This window comes from Cynocephalus volans, chromosome 16 (assembly GCF_027409185.1).
Source record: "Cynocephalus volans isolate mCynVol1 chromosome 16, mCynVol1.pri, whole genome shotgun sequence".
Taxonomy (NCBI): Eukaryota; Metazoa; Chordata; class Mammalia; order Dermoptera; family Cynocephalidae; genus Cynocephalus; species Cynocephalus volans.
Genome location: NC_084475.1, coordinates 46,520,454 through 46,542,376, shown reverse-complemented (window position 1 = coordinate 46,542,376; position 21,923 = coordinate 46,520,454). Strand labels below are relative to the sequence as shown.

Here is a 21,923-nt window from a genome sequence, read left to right as displayed (position 1 = left end):
TTCATCAGTATATGCAACCTGCCCATAATACACATTGACCTTGCTTCCATCTCCACGTGAGTGAAGGGAAGGGGGAGAATGCTATTTAGATAAAATTGCTAAAATAGGGACAAATTCCTAGCAAGGACCTTGGCACAGAATAAATGCTCAATGAACACCAGACCCCTTTTCCACCCCCACTGCCCTCTGCATTACTGCCAGGTGTTCGTCTCTCTTTTGTAGTTCCAGTTTTCCTCTTTCTGCTTCCCCCTTGGACTCTGAGAGTTTGTTTGTTGACTTTTTTGTCTTCCTGTATATGTTCTGTGTTTGAAACTTGGACAACCTCAGGAACCTGAGGATTCAATTGTGTATCACTGGGTCTTGGGTTCATGATTCCACAGCCAGCCCAGGAGGCAGAGGACCTGAGACTAGACTATTGGTCAATTTTTATGTAGGAATTGGTTGGTGGCTGTGACATGAGCGGTCAGTTGACAATTTCTTTAGATCTCAGGATGGATCTTGCACTGGAGGAACCTCAATGAGAAAGAAAGCCTCTGGCCAGACCCAAAGAAACACTCCTAATGGTCTTTGCTTCACTAAACTTAGATGTTCATTTACAAGGTGTGAGATGTGCTCGTTAAAGATTCGGGAAACAAGAAAAAAATAAGAAGGATAAAAGGCATCCATTTGCTCAAACACCCAGAGAATTCAGTTTTGGTTTATTTTGTAACAATCTTTTGTAAGCCTAACCTAAGTGTCAGTTTATTTTTAATACATTTGCATTTCATTGAACTTGTAAATCTAGGGGTAAAACTGCCCGAGGGAGAGGAAATTCTTGTGCTGAATTACAGGGTTATTCCCTTAATGAATGATAATGATTCATTATAAAATTGTTTGCTTTCAAGTTAGAGAAATGAACAGCACCTCCTTCCTCTTCTTGGAGAATCGCCAGTGTGACAAGTTCATTCGGGTGTGGTGCCCCCCACACCCCTGTGAGGCGTTGAGTGTTTGGCCCCCACCACGCCATTTGTCAGTCCTTTAGTGCCTGATTTTACTGGTCTTGGGTTCATGGTTTCTCCATGTGGATTTCTCCACAAGAGTGAGTGGGCGGTGTGGGGTACAAGCTCCTGCACATGTGAAATCGCCTTTCTCCTGCCTTTATTCATACAGCTCAGTGAGGTCAAGCCCTTCACTCTGAATCCTTTCCCCTGAAAATACTGTAATGCTGCGCTGTTATCATCTGGCCTTTCTTGTGCAGTAGAGACATGGGATATCAGCTGGAATTTCATTATTTCACAGATCATGTTCTTTTTTTTTTTTTTTTTTTTTGTCGATATACATTGTGGCTGATTATTGCTCCCCGTCACCAAAACCTCTCCCTCCCTTCTCCCTCCCCCCCACCCCCCCAACAATGTCCTTTCTGTTTGCTTGTCATATCAACTTCAAATAATTGTGGTTGTTATATCTTCCCCCCCTCCCCCGGTTTTGTGTGTGTGTGTGTGTGTGTGTGTGTGTGTGTGTGTGTGTGTGAATTTATATATTAATTTTTAGCTCCCACCAATAAGTGAGAACATGTGGTATTTCTCTTTCTGTGCCTGACTTGTTTCACTTAATATAATTCTCTCAAGGTCCATCCATGTTGTTGCAAATGGCAGTATTTCATTCGTTTTTATAGCTGAGTAGTATTCCATTGTGTAGATGTACCACATTTTCCGTATCCACTCATCTGATGATGGGCATTTGGGCTGGTTCCAACTCTTGGCTATTGTAAAGAGTGCTGCGATAAACATTGGGGAACAGGTATACCTTCGACTTGATGATTTCCATTCCTCTGAGTATATTCCCAACAGTGGGATAGCTGGGTCGTATGGTAGATCTATTTGCAATTGTTTAAGGAACCTCCATACCATTTTCCATAGAGGCTGCACCATTTTGCAGTCCCACCAACAATGTATGAGAGTTCCTTTTTCTCCGCAGCCTCGCCAGCATTTATCGTTCATAGTCTTTTGGATTTTAGCCATCCTAACTGGGGTTAGATGGTATCTCAATGTGGTTTTGATTTGCATTTCCCGGATGCTGAGTGATGTTGAGCATTTATTCATATGTCTGTTGGCCATTTGGATATCTTCCTTAGAGAAATGCCTACTTAGCTCTTCTGCCCATTTTTTAATTGGGTTGCTTGTTTTCTTCTTGTAAAGTTGTTTGAGTTCCTTATATATTCTGGATATTAATCCTTTGTCAGATGTATATTTTGCAAATATTTTCTCCCACTCTGTTGGTTGTCTTTTAACTCTTTTAATTGTTTCTTTTGCTGTGCAGAAGCTTTTTAGTTTGATATAATCCCATTTGTTTATTTTTCCTTTGGTTGCCCGTGCTTTTGGGGTCATATTCATGAAGTCTGTGCCCAGTCCTATTTCCTGAAGTGTTTCTCCTATGTTTTCTTTAAGAAGCTTTATTGTTTCAGGGTGTATATTTAAATCCTTAATCCATTTTGAGTTGATTTTAGTATATGGTGAGAGGTATGGATCTAGTTTCATTCTCCTGCATATGGATATCCAGTTATCCCAGCACCATTTGCTGAAGAAGCAGTCCCTTCCCCAGTGAATAGGCTTGGTGCCTTTGTCAAAGATCAGATGGCAGTAAGTGTGTGGGTTGATTTCTGGATTCTCTATTCTATTCCATTGGTCAGTGTGTCTGTTTTTATGCCAGTACCATACTGTTTTGGTTATTATAGCTTTGTAGTATAGCTTAAAGTCAGGTAGTGTTATGCCTCCAGCTTTATTTTTTTTGCTCAGCATTGCTTTGGCTATGCGTGGTCTTTTATTGCTCCATATAAATGTCTGAATAGTTTTTTCCATTTCTGAGAAAAATGTCTTTGGAATTTTGATGGGGATTGCATTGAATTTGTATATCACTTTGGGTAGTATGGACATTTTCACTATGTTGATTCTTCCAATCCAAGAGCATGGAATATCTTTCCATCTTCTTGTATCCTCTCTAATTTCTCTCAGCAGTGGTTTGTAGTTCTCGTTATAGAGATTTTTCACCTCCTTGGTTAACTCAATTCCTAAGTATTTTAATTTTTTGGTGGCTATTGTAAATGGGCAGGCTTTCTTGATTTCTCTTTCTGCATGTTCACTATTGGAGAAAAGAAATGCTACTGATTTTTGTGTGTTGATTTTGTATCCTGCTACTGTGCTGAAATCATTTATCAATTCCAGCAGTTTTTTTGTAGAGGTTTTAGGCTGTTCGATATATAGGATCATGTCATCTGCAAACAGGGACAGTTTGACTTCATCTTTTCCAATCTGGATGCCCTTTATTTCCTTCCCTTCTCTGATTGCTCTGGCTAGTACTTCCAACACTATGTTGAATAGGAGTGGTGAGAGTGGGCATCCTTGTCTAGTTCCTGTTCTTAAAGGAAAAGCTTTCAGCTTTTCCCCATTCAGGATGATATTGGCAGTGGGCTTGGCATATATGGCTTTAATTATGTTGAGATACTTTCCCTCTATACCTAACTTATAGAGGGTCTTTGTCATGAATGAGTGCTGAACTTTATCGAATGCTTTTTCAGCATCTATAGAGATGATCATATGGTCCTTGTGTTTGAGTTTATTAATATGGTGTATCACATTTATTGATTTGCGTATGTTGAACCAACCTTGCATCCCTGGGATGAATCCCACTTGATCGTGATGAATAATTTTTCGTATGTGTTGCTGTATTCTGTTTGCTAGTATTTTAGTGAGGATTTTTGCATCTATATTCATCAAGGATATTGGCCTGTAGTTTTCTTTTTTGGTTATATCTTTACCTGGTTTTGGTATCAGGATAATGTTTGCTTCATAGAATGAGTTTGGGAGATTTGTGTCCATTTCAATCTTTTGGAATAGTTTGTAAAGAATCGGTGTCAATTCCTCTTTGAATGTTTGGTAAAATTCTGCTGTGAATCCATCTGGTCCTGGGCTTTTCTTTGTTGGGAGCCTTCTGATAACAGCTTCAATCTCCTTTATTGTTATTGGTCTGTTCAAATTTTCTACGTCTTCATGGTTCAGTTTTGGGAGCTTGTGTGTGTCCAGAAATTTATCCATTTCCTCCAGATTTTCAAATTTGTTGGTGTATAGTTGTTTATAGTAGTCTCGAATGATTCCTTGTATTTCAGATGAATCAGTTGTAATATCGCCTTTTTCATTTCTAATTTTTGTTATTTGAGTCTTCTCTCTTCTTTTTTTTGTTAGCCATGCTAATGGTTTGTCAATTTTATTTATCTTTTCAAAAAACCAACTTTTTGATTCGTTGATCTTTTGAATTGTTTTTTGGTTTTCAATTTCATTCAGTTCTGCTCTGATCTTAATGATTTCTTTCCGTCTGCTAACTTTAGGATTGGCTTGTTCTTGTTTTTCTAGTTCTTTAAGGTGAAGTGTTAGGTTGTTCACTTGCCATCTTTCCATTCTTCTGAAGTGAGCGTTTAATGCAATAAATTTTCCCCTCAATACTGCTTTTGCAGTATCCCACAGGTTTTGGTATGATGTATCATTGTTTTCATTAGTTTCAATAAACTTTTTGATTTCCTGCTTGATTTCTTCTTGGACCCATATGTCATTAAGTAGAATGCTGTTTAATTTCCATGTGTTTGTATAGTTTCCAGAGTTTTGTTTGTTATTAATTTCTAGTTTTAATCCATTGTGGTCTGAGAAGATACATGGGATAATTCCAATTTTTTTGAATTTATTGAGACTTGATTTGTGACCTAATATGTGATCTATCCTGGAGAATGATCCATGTGCTGATGAGAAGAATGAATATTCTGAGGTTGTTGGGTGGAATGTTCTGTAGATATCTGCCAATTCCAATTGGTCTAGAGTCTTGTTTAGATCTTGTGTTTCTCTACTGATTCTTTGCCTAGATGATCTGTCTAATATTGACAGTGGGGTGTTCAGGTCCCCTGCTATTATGGTATTAGTGTCAATTTCCTTCTTTAGGTCTAATAGAGTTTGTTTTATAAATCTGGCTGCTCCAACATTGGGTGCGTACATATTTATGATTGTTATGTCTTCTTGATGGATCAGTCCTTTTATCATTAAGTAGTGTCCCTCATTGTCTCTTTTTATGGTTTTTAGTTTAAAGTCTATTTTGTCAGATATAAGAATAGCTACTCCAGCTCGTTTTTCTTTTCTGTTTGCATGGTAAATCTTTTTCCATCCTTTCACTCTTAGTCTGTGTGAATCTTTATGGGTGAGGTGGGTCTCTTGTAGGCAGCAAATAGTTGGGTCCTGCTTTTTGATCCAGTCAGCCAGTCTGTGTCTTTTAATTGGGGAATTTAAGCCTTTTACATTAAGAGTTGTTATTGAAAGGTGTTGATTTATTCCTAGCATTTTATTGGTTGTTTGGTTGTCCTAGGTGTCTTTTGTTCCTTGCTTTCTTTTTTTTTTTTTTTTTTTTTTTTTTTTTCGTGACCGGCGCTCAGCCAGGGAGTGCACCGCTCATCCTTATATAGGATCTGAACCCGCGGCGGCGGGAGCGTCGCCGCGCTGCTAGCGCAGCACGCTACCGAGTGCGCCACGGGCTCAGCCCTTTGTTCCTTGCTTTCTGATTTACTGTTTGTTTTCTGTGTTTGTTGCTTCCTTGCGTTGTAGATAGTGTTTTTGTTAGCTTGTTTTCTCTTCATGAATGCCATTTTTATTATACTAGTGGGTATTGATTTTTCTTGGGTTTTTATGGCAGTGGTAGTTATTTTTCAGGAACCAAACCCAGTACTCCCTTGAGGATTTCTTGTAAGGGTGGTCGTGTGGTAGTGAACTCTCGCAGTTTTTGTTTGTCTGAGAAATATACTATTTGCCCCTCATTTCGGAAGGATAGCCTTGCAGGGTAGAGTATTCTTGGCTGGCAATCTTTGTCTTTTAGTATTTTGAAAATATCATCCCATTCCTTTCTAGCTTTTAGGGTTTGTGATGAGAAGTCTGATGTTAACCTGATTGGGGCTCCCTTATAGGTGATTTGACGCTTCTCTCTTGCAGCTTTTAAGATTCTCTCTTTGTCTCTGAGTTTTGCCAATTTGACTATGACATGTCTTGGAGAAGGTCTTTTTGGGTTGAATACATTTGGAGATCGTTGAGCTTCCTGGATCTGAAGATCTGTGATTTTTCCTATACCTGGGAAGTTTTCTGCCACTATTTTGTTGAATATGTTTTCAATGGAATCTCCATTTTCCTCCCCTTCTGGAATACCCATGACTCGGATATTTGATCGCTTAAGGTTGTCTGATATCTCTCTCAGATTTTCTTCCATGTCCTTGATTCTTTTTTCTTTCTTTTTGTCTGCTTGTGTTATTTCAAACAGCCCATCTTCAAGTTCAGAGGTTCTCTCTTCAACTTCGACAAGCCTGCTGGTTAAACTCTCCGTTGTGTTTTTTATTTCGCTGAATAACTTCTTTAGTTCAGCAAGTTCTGCTACATTTTTTTTCAGGACATTGATTTCCTTGTACATTTCCTCTTTCAGATCCTGTATACTTTTCCTCATTTCATCATGATGTCTAGCTGAGTTTTCTTGTATCTCATTCAGTTTCCTTAGAATTATCACTCGAAATTCCTTGTCAGTCATTTCAAGGGCTTCTTGTTCTATAGAATCTAGCGTTTGAGATTTATTAACTTTTGGTGGTGTACTTTCTTGATTTTTTGTATTTCTGGTATCTTTTTTTTGGTGTTTATTCATTGTTGCAGGGAGTTTCACAGTCCACCGGTTTGAGACTAATGACTAACTAGGATGTTGCTGTGGTTGCCAATTTCGTATGGCTGCCTCCGTGACTGCTCAGTTGGCCTCTAGTGCCTTGTGTGTGTGGTTGCCTCGGGTCTTGGGCTTCTCCGGGGAGCTGCCTTTCTGGTCAGCTTGGGCTCTGCTGGGCTGGTGGATCACGTACCACAGGGTGTGTGATCTCTGTTGAGCTTTCACTTCCTGTGCAGGACTTCTCCCTGTTCCGTGTGCTCTGGCCCAGGCTGTTAGATCGTGCAGTGGCGACCCCACCGGGTGTGTGGTTTCTGTCGAGTCTCTGCCTCCCTGGCCGCACGTCTCCCCCCTCTGTGCACACTGTGCTGGGCTGGGGCGTGTCTTCTGCACCCCTCGTCTATCAGCTGGGCCTTCAAGACCTTGCTCGGCACCGCCTCGCCCAGGAAGTCTACCAGGTTTCTGCTAGGCACAGACGACCGGTCTCTCTGGGTGCCTTTGTAGCACTATGTAGATCTTTCTCGAGTCTTGTTCACCTTTTTATCACCCCCGGTATAAACCGAGTCTAGCGCCCACCTGCAGCCTGCTCTCCAGCAGGTTCAAGTGGACCTGGGAACTCTCCTACCACACTATTCCCAACCAGAAATTCGTTAGGCTTTTTTCCAAACTGGAGGCCGCAGAGATAGTATCTGCCTCCCAGTAACAGGGAGTTTACCTGGGGCCGGAGTCCAGGGTGTGGTGGAGTGACAGTCGGCCCGCCCGTACTTTCTTGCCCTCCCGACACTGGTCTGGGACGCCCCCCGCCACCAGCCCCACCAGAGAACCGCGGAGGGAGTGGGAGAGGAGGCCGGTCCGCAGGCTCCAGAAAGCCCTGCGCCAGGCCAAGCAAGTTTGAGGGCTCAGTGATGGCCGAGGGGGCGGGGCTGCCCGCACCTGGGAAAATGGAGGCAGCACCGTGCAGTGAGTGGGCTGGTGGTGCAGGCGGGAGCCGCGTGGGCATCCACCCCCCGAACAGAGCTGTGCCAGGGGTCACTCACAGTGCTGTGCCAGGTCGGGCGCTCACTCTGTCTCTGGTTTGCTGCCTTCCCCGATCTCAGCCGCTGCCGCCTCGGGCTGTTCAGTCGCGGCGCGGCTCGGGCGCTCCCAGGAATCTTCTTCAATGCCGGCCTGAAACCTCGAATCCTGAATAGGGCAGCTGGCCGCCTTCAGCGCGGCCCCGGTCTCCGGGATCCTGGCTGCATCCACAGCAGCCCTAGCGCCGTGTTCCCTGTTTTGAGACTCGCTTTTGCAGCTAAGAAACAGTTCTTTTCCTGCTCCACACTTCAAAGCTGTTGCCTGTAAATGAGGCAGCCTCTCCTGCCGGGGGCAAAGTGGCGGTCACCCCCCACGACCGTCCAGCAGCAGCGGTCCTCCCTTAAGAGATGGCGAGAGGAATGTCCACAAGTTTCCCTGCTGCCTGAGGCCCAGTGGCCTCCTTTTCCACCTCAGATACTCCACACTAGCCTCCGCAGCCGCCGCCATCTTGAACCAATAATCCACAGATCATGTTCTTGTTTCCATTTTGGGGTGCTCATATTTTCCTCCATCTTTGCTATTTAAAAATGGTCAGGATGTTCCAAGATGTTGATTTGCTTGGAATTTAGTGAGCCCTTTGGTGTTTTGTTATTGCTTCTGTTAATAGTAATAATAGCAATTAATTGTTTTAACTGGACAGACACATAGACACTTAGCTGGAAAGACCCTGGAAACGCTAGTCTACATACAGTTTATGTCTAACCCACATGGACAGTTTGAATTAGTCTAGTGTGTGTCTGGGATCCTTCTAATCACTCTATGGTAGAACCAGGGCTCTTGTTTTATTCAGTATTCACAGAAACCTCATCAATCTATTCTAAAGTAGTTCTCCACTCCCATGCTGGTGCCAAAACAATACAACTTTCTCTCTGACCAAGATCCGAGACAAATGTGGAGGGGAGTGGATATGGGGGCCTACCCAGGTCTGGGTATGCACCCCTGGAGCAGGCCCCAGAAGGAATCCACCCTACAAAAGAGCCTTGCTAAGAACTAGGCTCCAGGCTTGGCATGTCCAAAACCACAAGCTCATTTCAGAGCTACATGTGGTCCACCAGGTGATTCCAAGTAAAATAAACTGAACTCCAAGAGTTTGCTGTGAGTAGACGTTCAGAAAGAACCTTAAAAATAGAGGTTTGGTTGGCCTTAGCTATGAATTGGGGGTTAATTTTGAGTCCCTTTATTCTCAAACTTGAAAACCTGTGGAAATGAACCACTTAACTCCTCTCTCCCTCTAGCGACATGGCATCGTATGCCTTTTGCTCTGCTGAGAAAAAGTAGTTATTTCGTCAGCATTCATCTTCTGTTCAGGCTAAATTTATTTTTATGTGAAATAGAAATCAGGAAAACACCAAAATTATTTTAAGCAAAATATCAAAATTGAAATAAACCAACATATGTCTGTGAAACATGTATAACTCTCAATCAAAAATAAGTGCCACTTTCATAAATTTCTTAAAATACTTCAGCGTGCAAAATCTGGACCACTTAAATAGATGGAATTATGACATGTTTGATAATTCTTCCTACTTAGTTCATCCTTTACTTAAAGATGAAAATTCCAATAACCCAAACCTGGCCAGCTCTGGATCATCCTTCATGAACAATGTCCTCCACCATCTGTTGTAATAACTAACAGAACCAAGGAGTTTTACAAAATTTCTTGCAGCAAGGTTGAGTTATTCTTGCTAATTTTGAATGGAAATCCACTTCTATTCTGTCCTATTCCACCCTGACCCCCCACATTCCTCTCTAAGAAGTGACCTTTCTTGAGTGCTCTAAGCATATTATGCTTTTTTCTTGTAGGTTTTCCATATTTCTAAGTTTCCCGTCCAGTGGGAACTCAAATAGGATTAAAACTGTCAAAGCAGCAGAAATATTCTGGGGCTCGGCACCCGAGACAATTAAAAGATAAATCCCTATCTCACCTTTCTGCTTCATTTATAGGCTTTCTCTAACACATTTTGTTTATTAGATTGTTACTTCAAGTATTGGAATCACTTTGTCCCTACAATAGTAGATGACATTTTGCCCACAGACTATATTAAGTAAATGTTACTGTAAATAAATATTATTGACAAACCAATGACTCGTGTGTTGAAATCTTTAGCCCTTCATTTTCAGTTCTTCTCTTCATGAATTAGATAACAAAATTTCTGGAAAATAAAGAAGATTAAACTATCACTTTATTTGAAAAATGATTTGGCAATAAATCAGTTGCCTGTCTTCCAGTTCCTTTTTTAAAAAGTGTGTTAAAAACTTTGTCTCATTAGGCTTGACATCAGCCTATATGTTAACATGGTCACTCTTTTGGGAGATGAAAAAAATCCTAAAATTTGGTTAAGGAAGTTCGTGATCATATTGATCTAGTAAACACATGCCTTGTTCATCCTGGACTCCTGGGTCTTCAATTCTCTTTTTTTCTCATATATTACTCTGATTTTTCTTGTTAGTTTATTAGTTGTCAGAAAGTTTCTTCCTTCCTAGATCCTTCAATTTAGACCAATTTGGAAATGGAAAAGTGTGTTAATTTTTTAATAAATCTTTAAGACACATTACTGTATTTTTATTAACTGAGCCAGATGGCTCACAGCAAATTTTCTCTGACATAAGTAATCACAGAAATCAGTTTGGGACCCAAATCTGGTATGGAAAGTGACATGTATATTCAGTGGAAAAATGCAGTTCACATAAACCGTATTATGGATATTTTTAGAAGCAATATTTGTTACTGTTTGGATTTCATTTTATTTTATTGTTTTAGGCCAAGTACAAAGTAAGGACATATTTTTTTCCTGTCCCCCAGACTCAAGCATTCAAGGTTCTTCTTAACAACCCAAAATTGTTTTCTTTCTGCAGTTTGAAGGCTGCAAAAAGGCCTTTTCAAGGCTTGAAAATCTCAAGATTCACTTGCGGAGCCACACAGGCGAGAAGCCCTATTTGTGCCAGCATCCGGGCTGTCAGAAGGCGTTCAGTAACTCCAGCGACCGCGCCAAACACCAGAGGACGCATCTGGACACTGTAAGATGGCAGGAGCTTTCCAACTGCCAGCCTAAAGCCCCGGTGTGAGGAAGTGCCTGTTTGATAGAGGGATGGTGAAAGTGTTTGCTTTATGCTCTGCAGGTTACAGGGACAATGCCAAGGGCAGCAGTGGAACCTGGTAAAGGGCCAGAAGGGGCCCTGTTTGGCTGTTTCATTTTAATGTAGTCGCAAGTTATTCTAAATATTACAGCTTTGTGGGACAAAGGCGGTGTTTGATCACTTCTGTATACAAAGCAAAATCAGTTTAGAATGTGTGATGTAGTAGATTTTAGTGCAGAGAATGACCACTAGAGGTTGGGCATTAAAATAAGTATTCAGACATCAAAACATATTAAAATAGATCATGCATGCTATTGCTAGAAATATGAAGCATTTTTGGTTCGTTTGTTTGTTGCTTTTTGTTTTTACCCTGGTTCTTTCCTTCTTGATGTAAGAACTTTGCGGCTGACATGGTTTTTGAGAATGAATCTGGCCTTTTGCTGTGGAAACCACTTGGTATTTTCACCTTCAAGCGATCTAAAAAGAAACAGCAAATCTTTCCCAAGGGTTCAGTTTCATCACGCTTCCTATGTGTTAACAGCCACATATCCTTCAACATCAATCCTATGAGAACAATCAATTTTCATTATTACAACCTTAACTCCCTTAATGCTGCAACATTTTGCTCATTCGCAAATGCCTTTTCTTTGACTCTTGTCTTTTATTTTTCTCAGTTATATTGATAACCCTCCTTTGCATTTCTCAGGTTTTGATGCCATTTTTCTTACATGAGGCCAGGTTGACTCTATGTAATTTCACTTCACTTAAAGCCGTCAGGATAAATGTATTATACACATCACAGATCTCATCCCACGTTCTTGCAAATAATGTATTCATGACAGTACTTTTTCAGTGTTAACATTCTGATGTCTATTATTAAACTGCACCAGAGTTTGAATTTTGAAAAGATACTGTTATTTCTACACACCTTCTCATACATATTTAAGATTCTTCTGATGTTATAGTTGACATATTTATTAAATTTTTATATTAGTTTCGATTAGTCATATTGATAGAAGTCACTTTAGCTATATGTCACATAACCTTTCTAAACAGAATTATCTCCTAATATACATAAATGTGATGGTTTGCCTAGTAAATATCTGAAATATAATTAGAGCAATATGGGTGTAGGATGAACCCTTTCTGCTCTCACTGAATTGAATTCAGTGATTTTAGGACCAATGGAACAGAATATTAAATGAACAAATTTGGAAAATATTGGGATTTTTAAAAGGAAAAAAGAATAAATTATGTTAAAGTGCCCTATTTTGTTGTGCCTAAAATAGTCTAGGTAAAATCCAATATATTTTCCAAATTGTCATTAAACTTTATCATGGAAGAATGAACACTCACGAGACATGATTGTCATGAGAAATTGCTTCTCCTCTAGCTATTTATCTGTAGTTTGAATGAACTATTGTGAGGCCAAGAGTTATGGTTTTACAATACCCTTCTTTGCTTGGAGCTGATTTTAGTTAATCAAACTAAGAGCACTTTCAAAAATCATTATAGAATTTTAAAAAATATGTATTTTTCAAAAACTACTGAGGAAAGCTACCCAAGATAATAATTTTGTGATTTTAGTTCAATGCACTAGCTTTTAAAATTCAGCTATTTTAAAAAAATTATTTCTCTATTAAATCTTTTAAAACCATCATTTTTTTTAAGCTGCAAACAAGCTCCTGTTTAAATTTTTACTACATTTAACAAATTAGTAAGCCTTTTAAAAATCATATAGAAATTAAACAGTTGTTTTAAAAAGCAAACTGTAGTTGCTTGAAAAACATTTCTTTCGTTAAGCACTCCTAGGCTAATGCTGTCAGAATTTTGGATAAAGTATCTATCTTCAACTAAATGGATTCTTTACTTATAGGAAAATGGTTTTCCCATGACTATTACTGAGTTCATAATCCTAACACTGAAAGGGTTTTAATTCATTTCTGTATTATCGTCTTAGTATCTATACAGGGGAAGTAATTATACAGTACAGATGGAAAATAATGAAATATATAGTTTGCTGAAGCATACCATGTCATTTGAAGTTTAGGTAATGTGACATAAAATGACCAGTACAGCGGTACTATTTAGACCAGTCCCTGACATTGCTGCTTTCGCATACTGGTCTCAGGTAGCTCTGACAGATAGGGGAAAGACTGAAGGGAAACTGGAAGGAATGATGTGTATCCAGTCTTTATCCAAGACCATCCCCAAATCAAATACAAGATGACATTACTAACTCAAATCATAGCGACAATGGTAATAATAATGGCATCAATTATATATATATATAGCATGTTAACATCCACAAAGCCTTTTTACATGCAAAATATCCTCTAATGCTCAAAACATGAACTTATGTTGTCCCAATGTGACTGCCAGTAAAGACATTGGCTAGTTGCTCCCCTAAAGCCAGGGGAGGGTAGGGAAGGCTAGTGAAAGAAAGCCGTGTGAACTCAGAAAAGATTCCCAGTTTAAGGAAAATCTTTGCTTACCCAGTTTAAACACATTGGCAAGTGACCTGAGCCAATAATTGACTCACCATTTTGTAAAAGCTGTGAAGTATTGAGAGCCCGGTTCATCCATCATTCATTGTTAGATCCCTAATATGTAACACAGTGCCCAGCACATCCTGGAAGCATAAGAGTTGCTGGGTGATTCAATCAATCAATCAGTCAGTCAGTGAGCAAACACATCAGATATCAAACTTAGAGTTCAAATCAAGCGTATTCATTTATATATTCATAATTTTACCTTGTTTTTGGAATAAAAAATGACAAAAGAAAAGGAGTGAATCATCAATATGTCTTAAAATGGGGCAAATATGTAATCCACATAGAGTTGGCCCACAAAATGACAAGCATGCATGTGAAAATAGGAGGAAAATATAAACAGTAAAAGAAAGCAAAATCTGAATTCTCTTTTGTCAGTAGTATCACAGGTTTCTATAGCAAGAATCCTATTTTAGAGACAGGGTTTCAATTCTCTTTCTTACATTTCACATCATGTAGGCACAGCTGTAATATCTTACCTGATGAGATACTAAGTATACCAGTGACTATTAACACATCTTATAAACACAGTTAATCCTATGATTTTTTTTTTTCCGGTTCTTGGAATAAGCAGAAGGTTTTGATTTATCTTGAAACTGAAGAGTCATAGTCTCAAACCCTTGATATGAATTTTGTCATTACAGTAGAAGTTGGTGCTGAAATTTGAATGGATGTGAGGTTCTCTTATTCATTGATTCATTCACTCATTCGTTCATTCATTCCGAACAATTATATACCAAGCACCAGAGATACAAAAATAGAAAATATCCTAGACTCAGTCTTAGACTGCACACCTCATATCTCTCAGGAGTGTGGAGGAATTAGAATAGACAGAATTTGTGTTCTCATCACACTCAGCCAAGGGCTTATTTACATAACTCAGGCTTAGCACCTTGGCTTCCCTGCAACTAATAATATTAATGTTTCCCTGGCTGACTTTTCACATGTCTGTTGTTTGAAACCTACTGTCTCTTACTTGCTTTACAGTAATTTTCCTTTCTTAATTCTCTCCCTTTCTCTGAATCAGGTTTCTTCTGAAACATACCCAGTCTTTTCTGGACTTTTCTACAGCTTCTTTACCTGAACCCTTAAAGAATATGTGTTTACTAGTTTCTGACAGTACCAAAGATATTTCTCAGGGAAACCTAACTGTAAGTATGACTGGAGATGCTTACTAATCATTTCCACATTAAAAAAGGCCACAAGAGAGTTTGTGGTTAGAGTGCGCAGTAAAACAATCTCTTAAAAATCATCAAGGATAGGCTGTCTCTTTGTTTCTTGAAAGTTTTCCCTTTGCCATGACTGGGCTTTCTAATTAAAATGCATGAGTGTTACCCAGCAGTTCACATCAGCCGGTTCGTAACAGTTCATGCTCTGAAGCCAACAGTCTTTGAGTAAAACCTTCCCCAGTTACCTTTATGATCTAACCACAGCTGTTTCTTTCTTTCTTTCTTTCTTATTTAGAAACCTTATGCTTGTCAAATTCCAGGATGTACCAAACGCTACACAGACCCAAGTTCCCTAAGAAAGCATGTGAAAGCACATTCTTCCAAAGATCAACAAGCGAGGAAAAAGGTAAGTATAGAGGAGAATTTTCCATCCAGAAAAAGTACATTTAAATTAGTCTTGCAGTGCTAGGAGCTTCTACAGGACACTGGAAATTCTTATAGCTCTCCAGGTGTCACATGCTACAGACTATTTGAGGAGGGAAGTCTTCCATGAAATAAAAGCAAGGCTATGGTTTGCATAGGCTGATATAGCCAGATAAGAATTTCTGGGGAAGGCTTGTATAATAAGAATCAGAGAACATTAGTGAAAGTCACCCAAACCAGAAAGTAACAAAAGGCTTTTATGGAAATTAAGTCCAAATAGCTAAAGAAAATTGAATTGGGAAAAACAACAACAACAAAAACCTTTTCTGGAAAGATATGCTTTTTCATAAAATATCAATTGGCTAAAATCGTTTTAGCTCCAGTGAAGATGGGAAATGTATCTCTAGGATAAGTAGAGAGCATTCCTCACTTGGAGCTTAGAGAAAAAGCAGGTTTCTTGATAGGTACTGTGTATGAAAATCTGAAAAGGAATTGAACCTAACACTACTTTGACAATGATGGATTAATGCATTTTTCAAAGTATGTAAAAATCATAATATCTCAGATTTGGAAGAAATGTTAAAGATCAACCAGGTAACCCACTTGACTTGCTCTCGCAGCCTCCTAACATCTTCAGCCAGTGACTGGTCATGCCATGCGTCAACACCTGTAGAGACAGGGAGCTCACTACCTTTCAAGGAATTTCCTAATAACTGAGTTTTAAAATTTTTGGACCAAGGAGTATCTTCTGTCTATGGCAGAAAGCATGTCGAGCTGACCTTGATGTTTCGAGTGTTTCATTTGTACTGAGATGGGTACCTGATTCATTTAAGTTCCCTTTATAACAAGTGTAAGGGTAGTTTAAGGTTCACCTTATTTCAAGTGATTGAAGAACATCACCGTAGTTTCTAGTTAGAAATCTGCATTCTTTCATGGTTTATCGGGATTTGACACGTTTATGTTGGGAAATGCTATACAGCCTTTTTGTTACTTGGGTTTTTTCTTCCTTGAAAGATGTTAGCACAATACCAGCTCATATATGGAAAAAAAATTGACCTCTTTCCTGTGAGTCAGACAAATGCTGAGTTAGAAGGTTGATAGATATTCTTAATTGTATATGAGCCCACTCTTGTAACTCAATTGTTAAAATCATTTTTTCCCTCTAGATGTATAATTCAATCTCTTTAGTTGGAATCCCAGTAAATTGATATCTATGATTATTTGGCATGGATTAGATTTGTTCTTGTATTTTAGAAAAGCAAAGGAACTGCTAGATGGATTAATAATGTAAATAAAGTTGGAAAGAAGATTCTTAATCTTAAAATAAAACACCATTGTTGCATACTATTAAGTACTTTCAGCAGGACCACCATCTAAAGGCTTTTGTCATTATTTATGTATCTCATAAATTTTAAGTAATAAGTTATATTTGTAAAACACACACCACACACACACACACACAAACACCCAACCTTCCAAGTGAGAAGTTTTTCCCCTAAGTCTGACCATTCTTTGCCTCCAAGTTGTCCCAAATATTTGAGGTTTTACTGTAATAGCAAATCTATCATAAGATTGGAGGTCACCTTCATAGAGAGTAATTGTCATGGACTTGAAAGAATGTAAGTTTCTCTATCTAGACAAATAAGCAACAATATGATGTTTAATTTAAAAAGGTAACCTAGGTTGACATGTCTGGAAGCATAATGGGATATTTTCAGGAATTGTTCATGGTTTCTACTGTTCAAACATGGTGTGTTTCAGCCTCTATATAAAGGAAGAATAGTTTTGATTGTGTGAAAGATTCTTGATGCACTAACTGGAAAAAGAAAAACAGACCTGAGACTACAAAATATAATTTTATTGACAATTTGCAGACAACCTTCAACAGGCAATCTAGATAACAAGGGTATACTTTCCAGAAGCAGAATTAAAATCTCATGTCAAATATTGCTGTGTTCTCTTAATTTTGTCTTATGTAAAGTCAGAGATTGTCACTCAAATGGTTTGGCTTTTGATGTTCATTCTGTTTCCTGCAAATCATTGAATTGGATTTTGTTGACTTTCGTTGCCCAGCCCTTAGTGACAAGTTTACTGTGTTTACTTGCCACATTTAACCTGACTTTTTATCTGAGGATTTTTGAATTCCTTTACGAATCTGTGATGGATTAATTTGTGGAGATTAAAATGATGGAAGTTGTTCCATTCAACAGAAAGAGGAAATGTCACGCCCAGGAAAAGCGGTTGCTAATAAACCTGAAATCAGTCAAACCACATTTCCAAATCTTGTGCTGATATACCAGTGTGTAGTATTTACATGGTACAATGTTGTTACTAGACCTTGGAGAGATTCTAATTGCTCACTCACATTAGGACTTGGTATTTGAAATATTTCCTGGCAGCAATAATAGAAAAAAAGAGAAAGAAACAATAAACCTTTTAAGGCAGAATTAAGATTATTTACGACTTTAATTAAAAATTGAAAACTGGCATCATTTCAAAAAAGCCTTTACAAAAATGTGAATTCATCAAAAATAACCATAAAAATTCCAAGGTGATAAAGGCACAGTGGAGGAATGGTCCCAGCCCTAGGGAATTGCTTTGTTGAAAAGAATAAAACCCTTTTCTGTCACACCCTGTTAGTCATGGACTCATTTAATATACCCTGCCTGCCTGCCTGCCTCTAATCCTCTTTTTAACCTCCCCCTAGACACTAAATGACATTATTTTGGTCTTAACGTTGTCAGCTTTATGAGGCCCTACTCTGAAATCGGGGCCAGTGACAAGGCACCCATAGCTGTAAGATAAATATATATCAGGTGGGGCAGAGATCTTATAAGTGATGCCCTGGCTGTGTGCATGTGGCCCTTTCCTGCACCTGTTGGATCCTCCTGAAAACCAAGAACCCGAAATCTCAGCTAAACATTATTCAAGCTTTGAAAAGAAAGAAGTGGGGGGACCTTTTCTGCAAAGAAATGGGGATAATTTGGCTCACTGAATGCAGAGAGTAACTTTGCTCTTTGCATAATTCGTGCACACCTACACATCCCATCAGCCGATGTACAGACTCCTTCCATCGAATGCGCTTTGCAGATCTTGAGTCCATTAAACCAAGGTCTACACAGATTGATGAGCATTGAAATACTCAAGTCACCAGCTATAGTCTCCACTGAGAATAGAATTTAGCCTATAGAGCAAAAAGCAGAATCTGTCCTTCAATTTTGTCTAATAATGAGTGAGTGAAATAAGAAAACGAAGGCAATAAGCCACTTGAAGTTTTTCTCATGGCTGTGAGCTTTATCAGAATTTTTCATTTTCATGTTGGAGTGCCATAAACAGGGGGATTTCCTTCAACTCTAGCCTGTTATCAAAATGGACTTTTTAAAAAGTGAAAGCAAAGAATGCCTGGCCAAAAAGTTAGAGGTGACATGAATCTTTTATACATTTCACACTTCCACAAAGCTTCTGAACTTTGGGTGTGATTTGTTGAATGTTTGTTAGACATTGACCTTTGATCCACATGGTTGATGACTTTCACTTCTGCAACCTCAGCGCAGGCTGTTATAAACCAAGCATAGCCTTTGAAATGTGTGTAAATACAACACTAAATACGTGTTTTTCCTACTTAGAGAACAGCTCTGTGTAGCTCTCTGGCTAAGTTAGGGCAGCTTATTTAATGCAACTCTCTTCATGTAATCTGGCAATTCTTTGGAATCTGTTCGCCCCACCACCCCTCCACCATCTATACTCAAAACTCCAAGCAATTTTTTTAAGTACCACATAGCCTCACTTTATCTTGGGCAGTTCTTGGAATCTTGAAAAACTATGTGAAAATATATCTTCCCCCTAAATGGAAGCATATATTCAAAGCACTAATGAGGCTCACTTTTTCTATCAGTTGTTTTCTGTCATGGAGTATATGGCGGGTGGCTTACACAAGTGGGGTACACAATCAGGGGCTTCCCCACACATTGCAATCCCTTTTCATTTTTTCTTTCATGCTTCTGCTTGGAATAAATTAAAAACCACTCCTACTATTAGTGGAATATTAGTAATAGGCACATATCACAGACATATCTTCTCCAGGTGAACCAGTCCACCCCTTCTCTCACATTTAAGAAACTGTATTGGAATGCAAGTGGGTGAGAGTGACACTGTTAGAGGGGTGACTTTCAAATAGCACTTTTTTTTTTTTTTTTTGAGTCACAAACTTTTGTACTTTAGCAATTGCTGGTGACAAATTACTTATATCACACCTCAAAAGACACATCCTGATGCCTTGGCTGAGAACAACTTATTTCCAGAAAGACTCTGAGATATGATTTTGTAAAACAAATATTTTTGGTTAAAAATAGTGATGCTAATTAATAATTAAATTTAAATGAAAAAACAAGTTATTTTAAATTTAACCTTATGTCAGTAGCACTGATCTGGAGTTGAAACCAGTTGCCTGGAGGTTTCTATTTTAAGTAGACCCAATATGATGCCAGCTATGCTTTCCAGAGCATTTTGGTACTTCATGGTGATAGGAGTTATTTAAAAAAGAGTTGAGATTCCACATTTGCAGGAGTTGGGGAAGGTTAGCAATGAGAGCCATCAGTTAGTTAGAATAAGCTTCTGTTCCTTTCCTGAATGATCAGAAAAGCTATCATAGCCTTAGAAATACAGGAAAGTATTCACCACAATCTCTGGAGTGATGGGCCAGGGTCTTATTTAGCACTTAAAACTGTTTCTCAAGGTGTGTTCCTTAGAACACATTCCACAGGTTATTATTAGATATTTCTTTTTAAAAGTTTTTTATTTTCATGTAAGTTTAGGAATCACTGAGTTAGATACTATTCAATGGTTTCCTTCTCCCAAGAGCTCTCAGAACCTTGGCTATATCAGTATTCCAGAGGGAAGATTAAGCATTGCTCAAAATTATTGGGCCAACAGAACAATCTTTTTTTTTTTTCTTCATCTAGAGCAGCTCATCAAACTACTCTTCTAGCAAATTATTTGAGAAGTAAAATCTCACAGAATTTCATTTCACTTAACAAATATTTATTAAGCACCTACTGTGTACCAGGCACTGGGTTAGATCCTCAGATACAAACGTGTACAAGACAGAAATATTCTTTGCCCTCATAGATCCACAATCTCTTGATAAAGTCCAACAACAATAAAAAGATGAAGAAAAAAAATAACATAAATGCAAGCAAAGAAACAATGAGAGAATTGATATGGACATTAACAGAGAGAAGCTACTGAGGTAAGATGGGCAGGAAAGACCTCTCTGAGGAGCTGAGCAGTTTTTTTTTTAGCAGGAACACATTCAAATAACCACTTTAGAAATGAGAAAAACGTATTTGTTGTCTGCAACATTTTAAAAAGTATTGCTTCAGTCCAAATACAGTGCCTTCCTGTTTGAGCTTCTTTTAAAAGAGCCTGGTGCTACTAAGACTGCAGCAATAGATGTCAGTATCATCTTAGCTTGTTATAATAGGACCTTCCTGCAGCCTGTCCTTTATCGGGCACTTACAGGAACTGGTCGCTGGACAGTGAAAAGCATCACATACATCTCCTTCCTAGGGAAATGACTCAGATGGTCAGCATTTGTGATTCTCTGAGTACTCAGTGCAGGCGAGGCGCTGTGCCAGCTCTGAGGATTTAGAAACAAGTAAGACCTGGCCTTGCCCTCCTGAAGATTGCATCCTAACAAGTGACACATGGAGACATGTGCCTTCAGTACAGCAAGGGAAATGCTGTGATAATGTCACACACAAAATGATTCTGGGACATGGTACATAAGAATTCCTTTGTGAATGATAAAGATTGTTAAGGAATGAAGTCTTACGTTTTATTGTTTGAAAACGATGGGGAGATTAATGGGTTTTTATATTGTTCTTGATTGTGTTATAGTACTTTGTCATATATAGCAATGTTGCTTTATTTCTATTCCCCGTTAAAATTCTTAATTGGGACAAAAAAATATATGAGTGTTTGGCACAGATCTGGCCAACTTTGTAAGGAATGAGGACCCTATGACAGGTGCTTTAATGAGCAGTTTAGGCTGTAGAGTGCCTAGCACAGCTCCCTTATGGAAATAGTTCCTAGATAATTGCTCTTCTGATTGATTGACAGAAGCCTTCTAAGCTTCTCATTCCACTTCTCCTATTAAATTTTGTGCATTCTTGATGAAAATGATTTTAGAATAAAAGCATTTAGCTCAGACTCTCTGCTGCCTAAATATAGTGTCCTAAGCTATCACGACGCGTGTCGCCATCGCCCTTCTCAGACGTTCACACTTTGTCTCCTCTTCCAAAGTATCCACATCCCTCGTGCAGTTACTGCCCCCTCTGCTAGTTCTCTCTTGTCTTCCCTTTTCAACTTCAGTTGAGCTTTGTCTTTGATATCCATGGGCAATTTTTTTCCCATTTGTTTGTATCTTGGCTCTCTGAGCTGTGAAGATTTATTTTCAGGGTGACTTCACACAAGGGCTTGGATAAGCCTATTGCAAAAACTTTTCATGGTGGATACTGGGCAGGTGGCCGTGTCTTAGAGTAGTGTTTTGATTGGATGTCAGGAGGTATGGGCTTCTTTTAAGCAGTGCCATGAATTGCTTCGTGACTTAGCTTAAGTTACATTCCCCTGGTTTTTCCATTTCCCCATCTTCGCTACTAGCTTGAAAGGCAAACACAGGGCCCCAGAGGTGAAAGGGAGCTATTTCAGTACATAGCATTGTGATATCACGTACCTGCAATCCATGGCAGTCTATTGTGACTGACTACAGACCAACAGTGTCCTTGGAAATATTTTCCTGCCTAAGAACTGAATATTCTTGTAGGTGGAGTCATTTTTTAGTGATTACTACAGCCAGTCTTTCTGGGTCATATGGACGCTCAGATGATAGTACAAAAAAGATCTAGACAAAGGAAAGGAAGCTTGGACT

The 21,923-nt window shown here is 38.9% G+C and overlaps 1 protein-coding gene across 4 annotated transcripts in view; it reads left to right on the top strand.

Moving 5' to 3' along the window:
- GLIS3 (GLIS family zinc finger 3) overlaps window positions 1–21,923 on the top strand; it is a 450,792-nt gene that overhangs the window by 330,912 nt on the left and 97,957 nt on the right. For all 4 annotated transcript variants that reach the window (XM_063081158.1, XM_063081159.1, XM_063081160.1 and 1 more), the window contains 2 exons: window positions 10,630–10,791; window positions 14,868–14,978. In XM_063081158.1, the coding sequence (XP_062937228.1) occupies window positions 10,630–10,791; window positions 14,868–14,978 (273 nt within the window). The remainder of the gene's footprint in view (window positions 1–10,629; window positions 10,792–14,867; window positions 14,979–21,923) is intronic.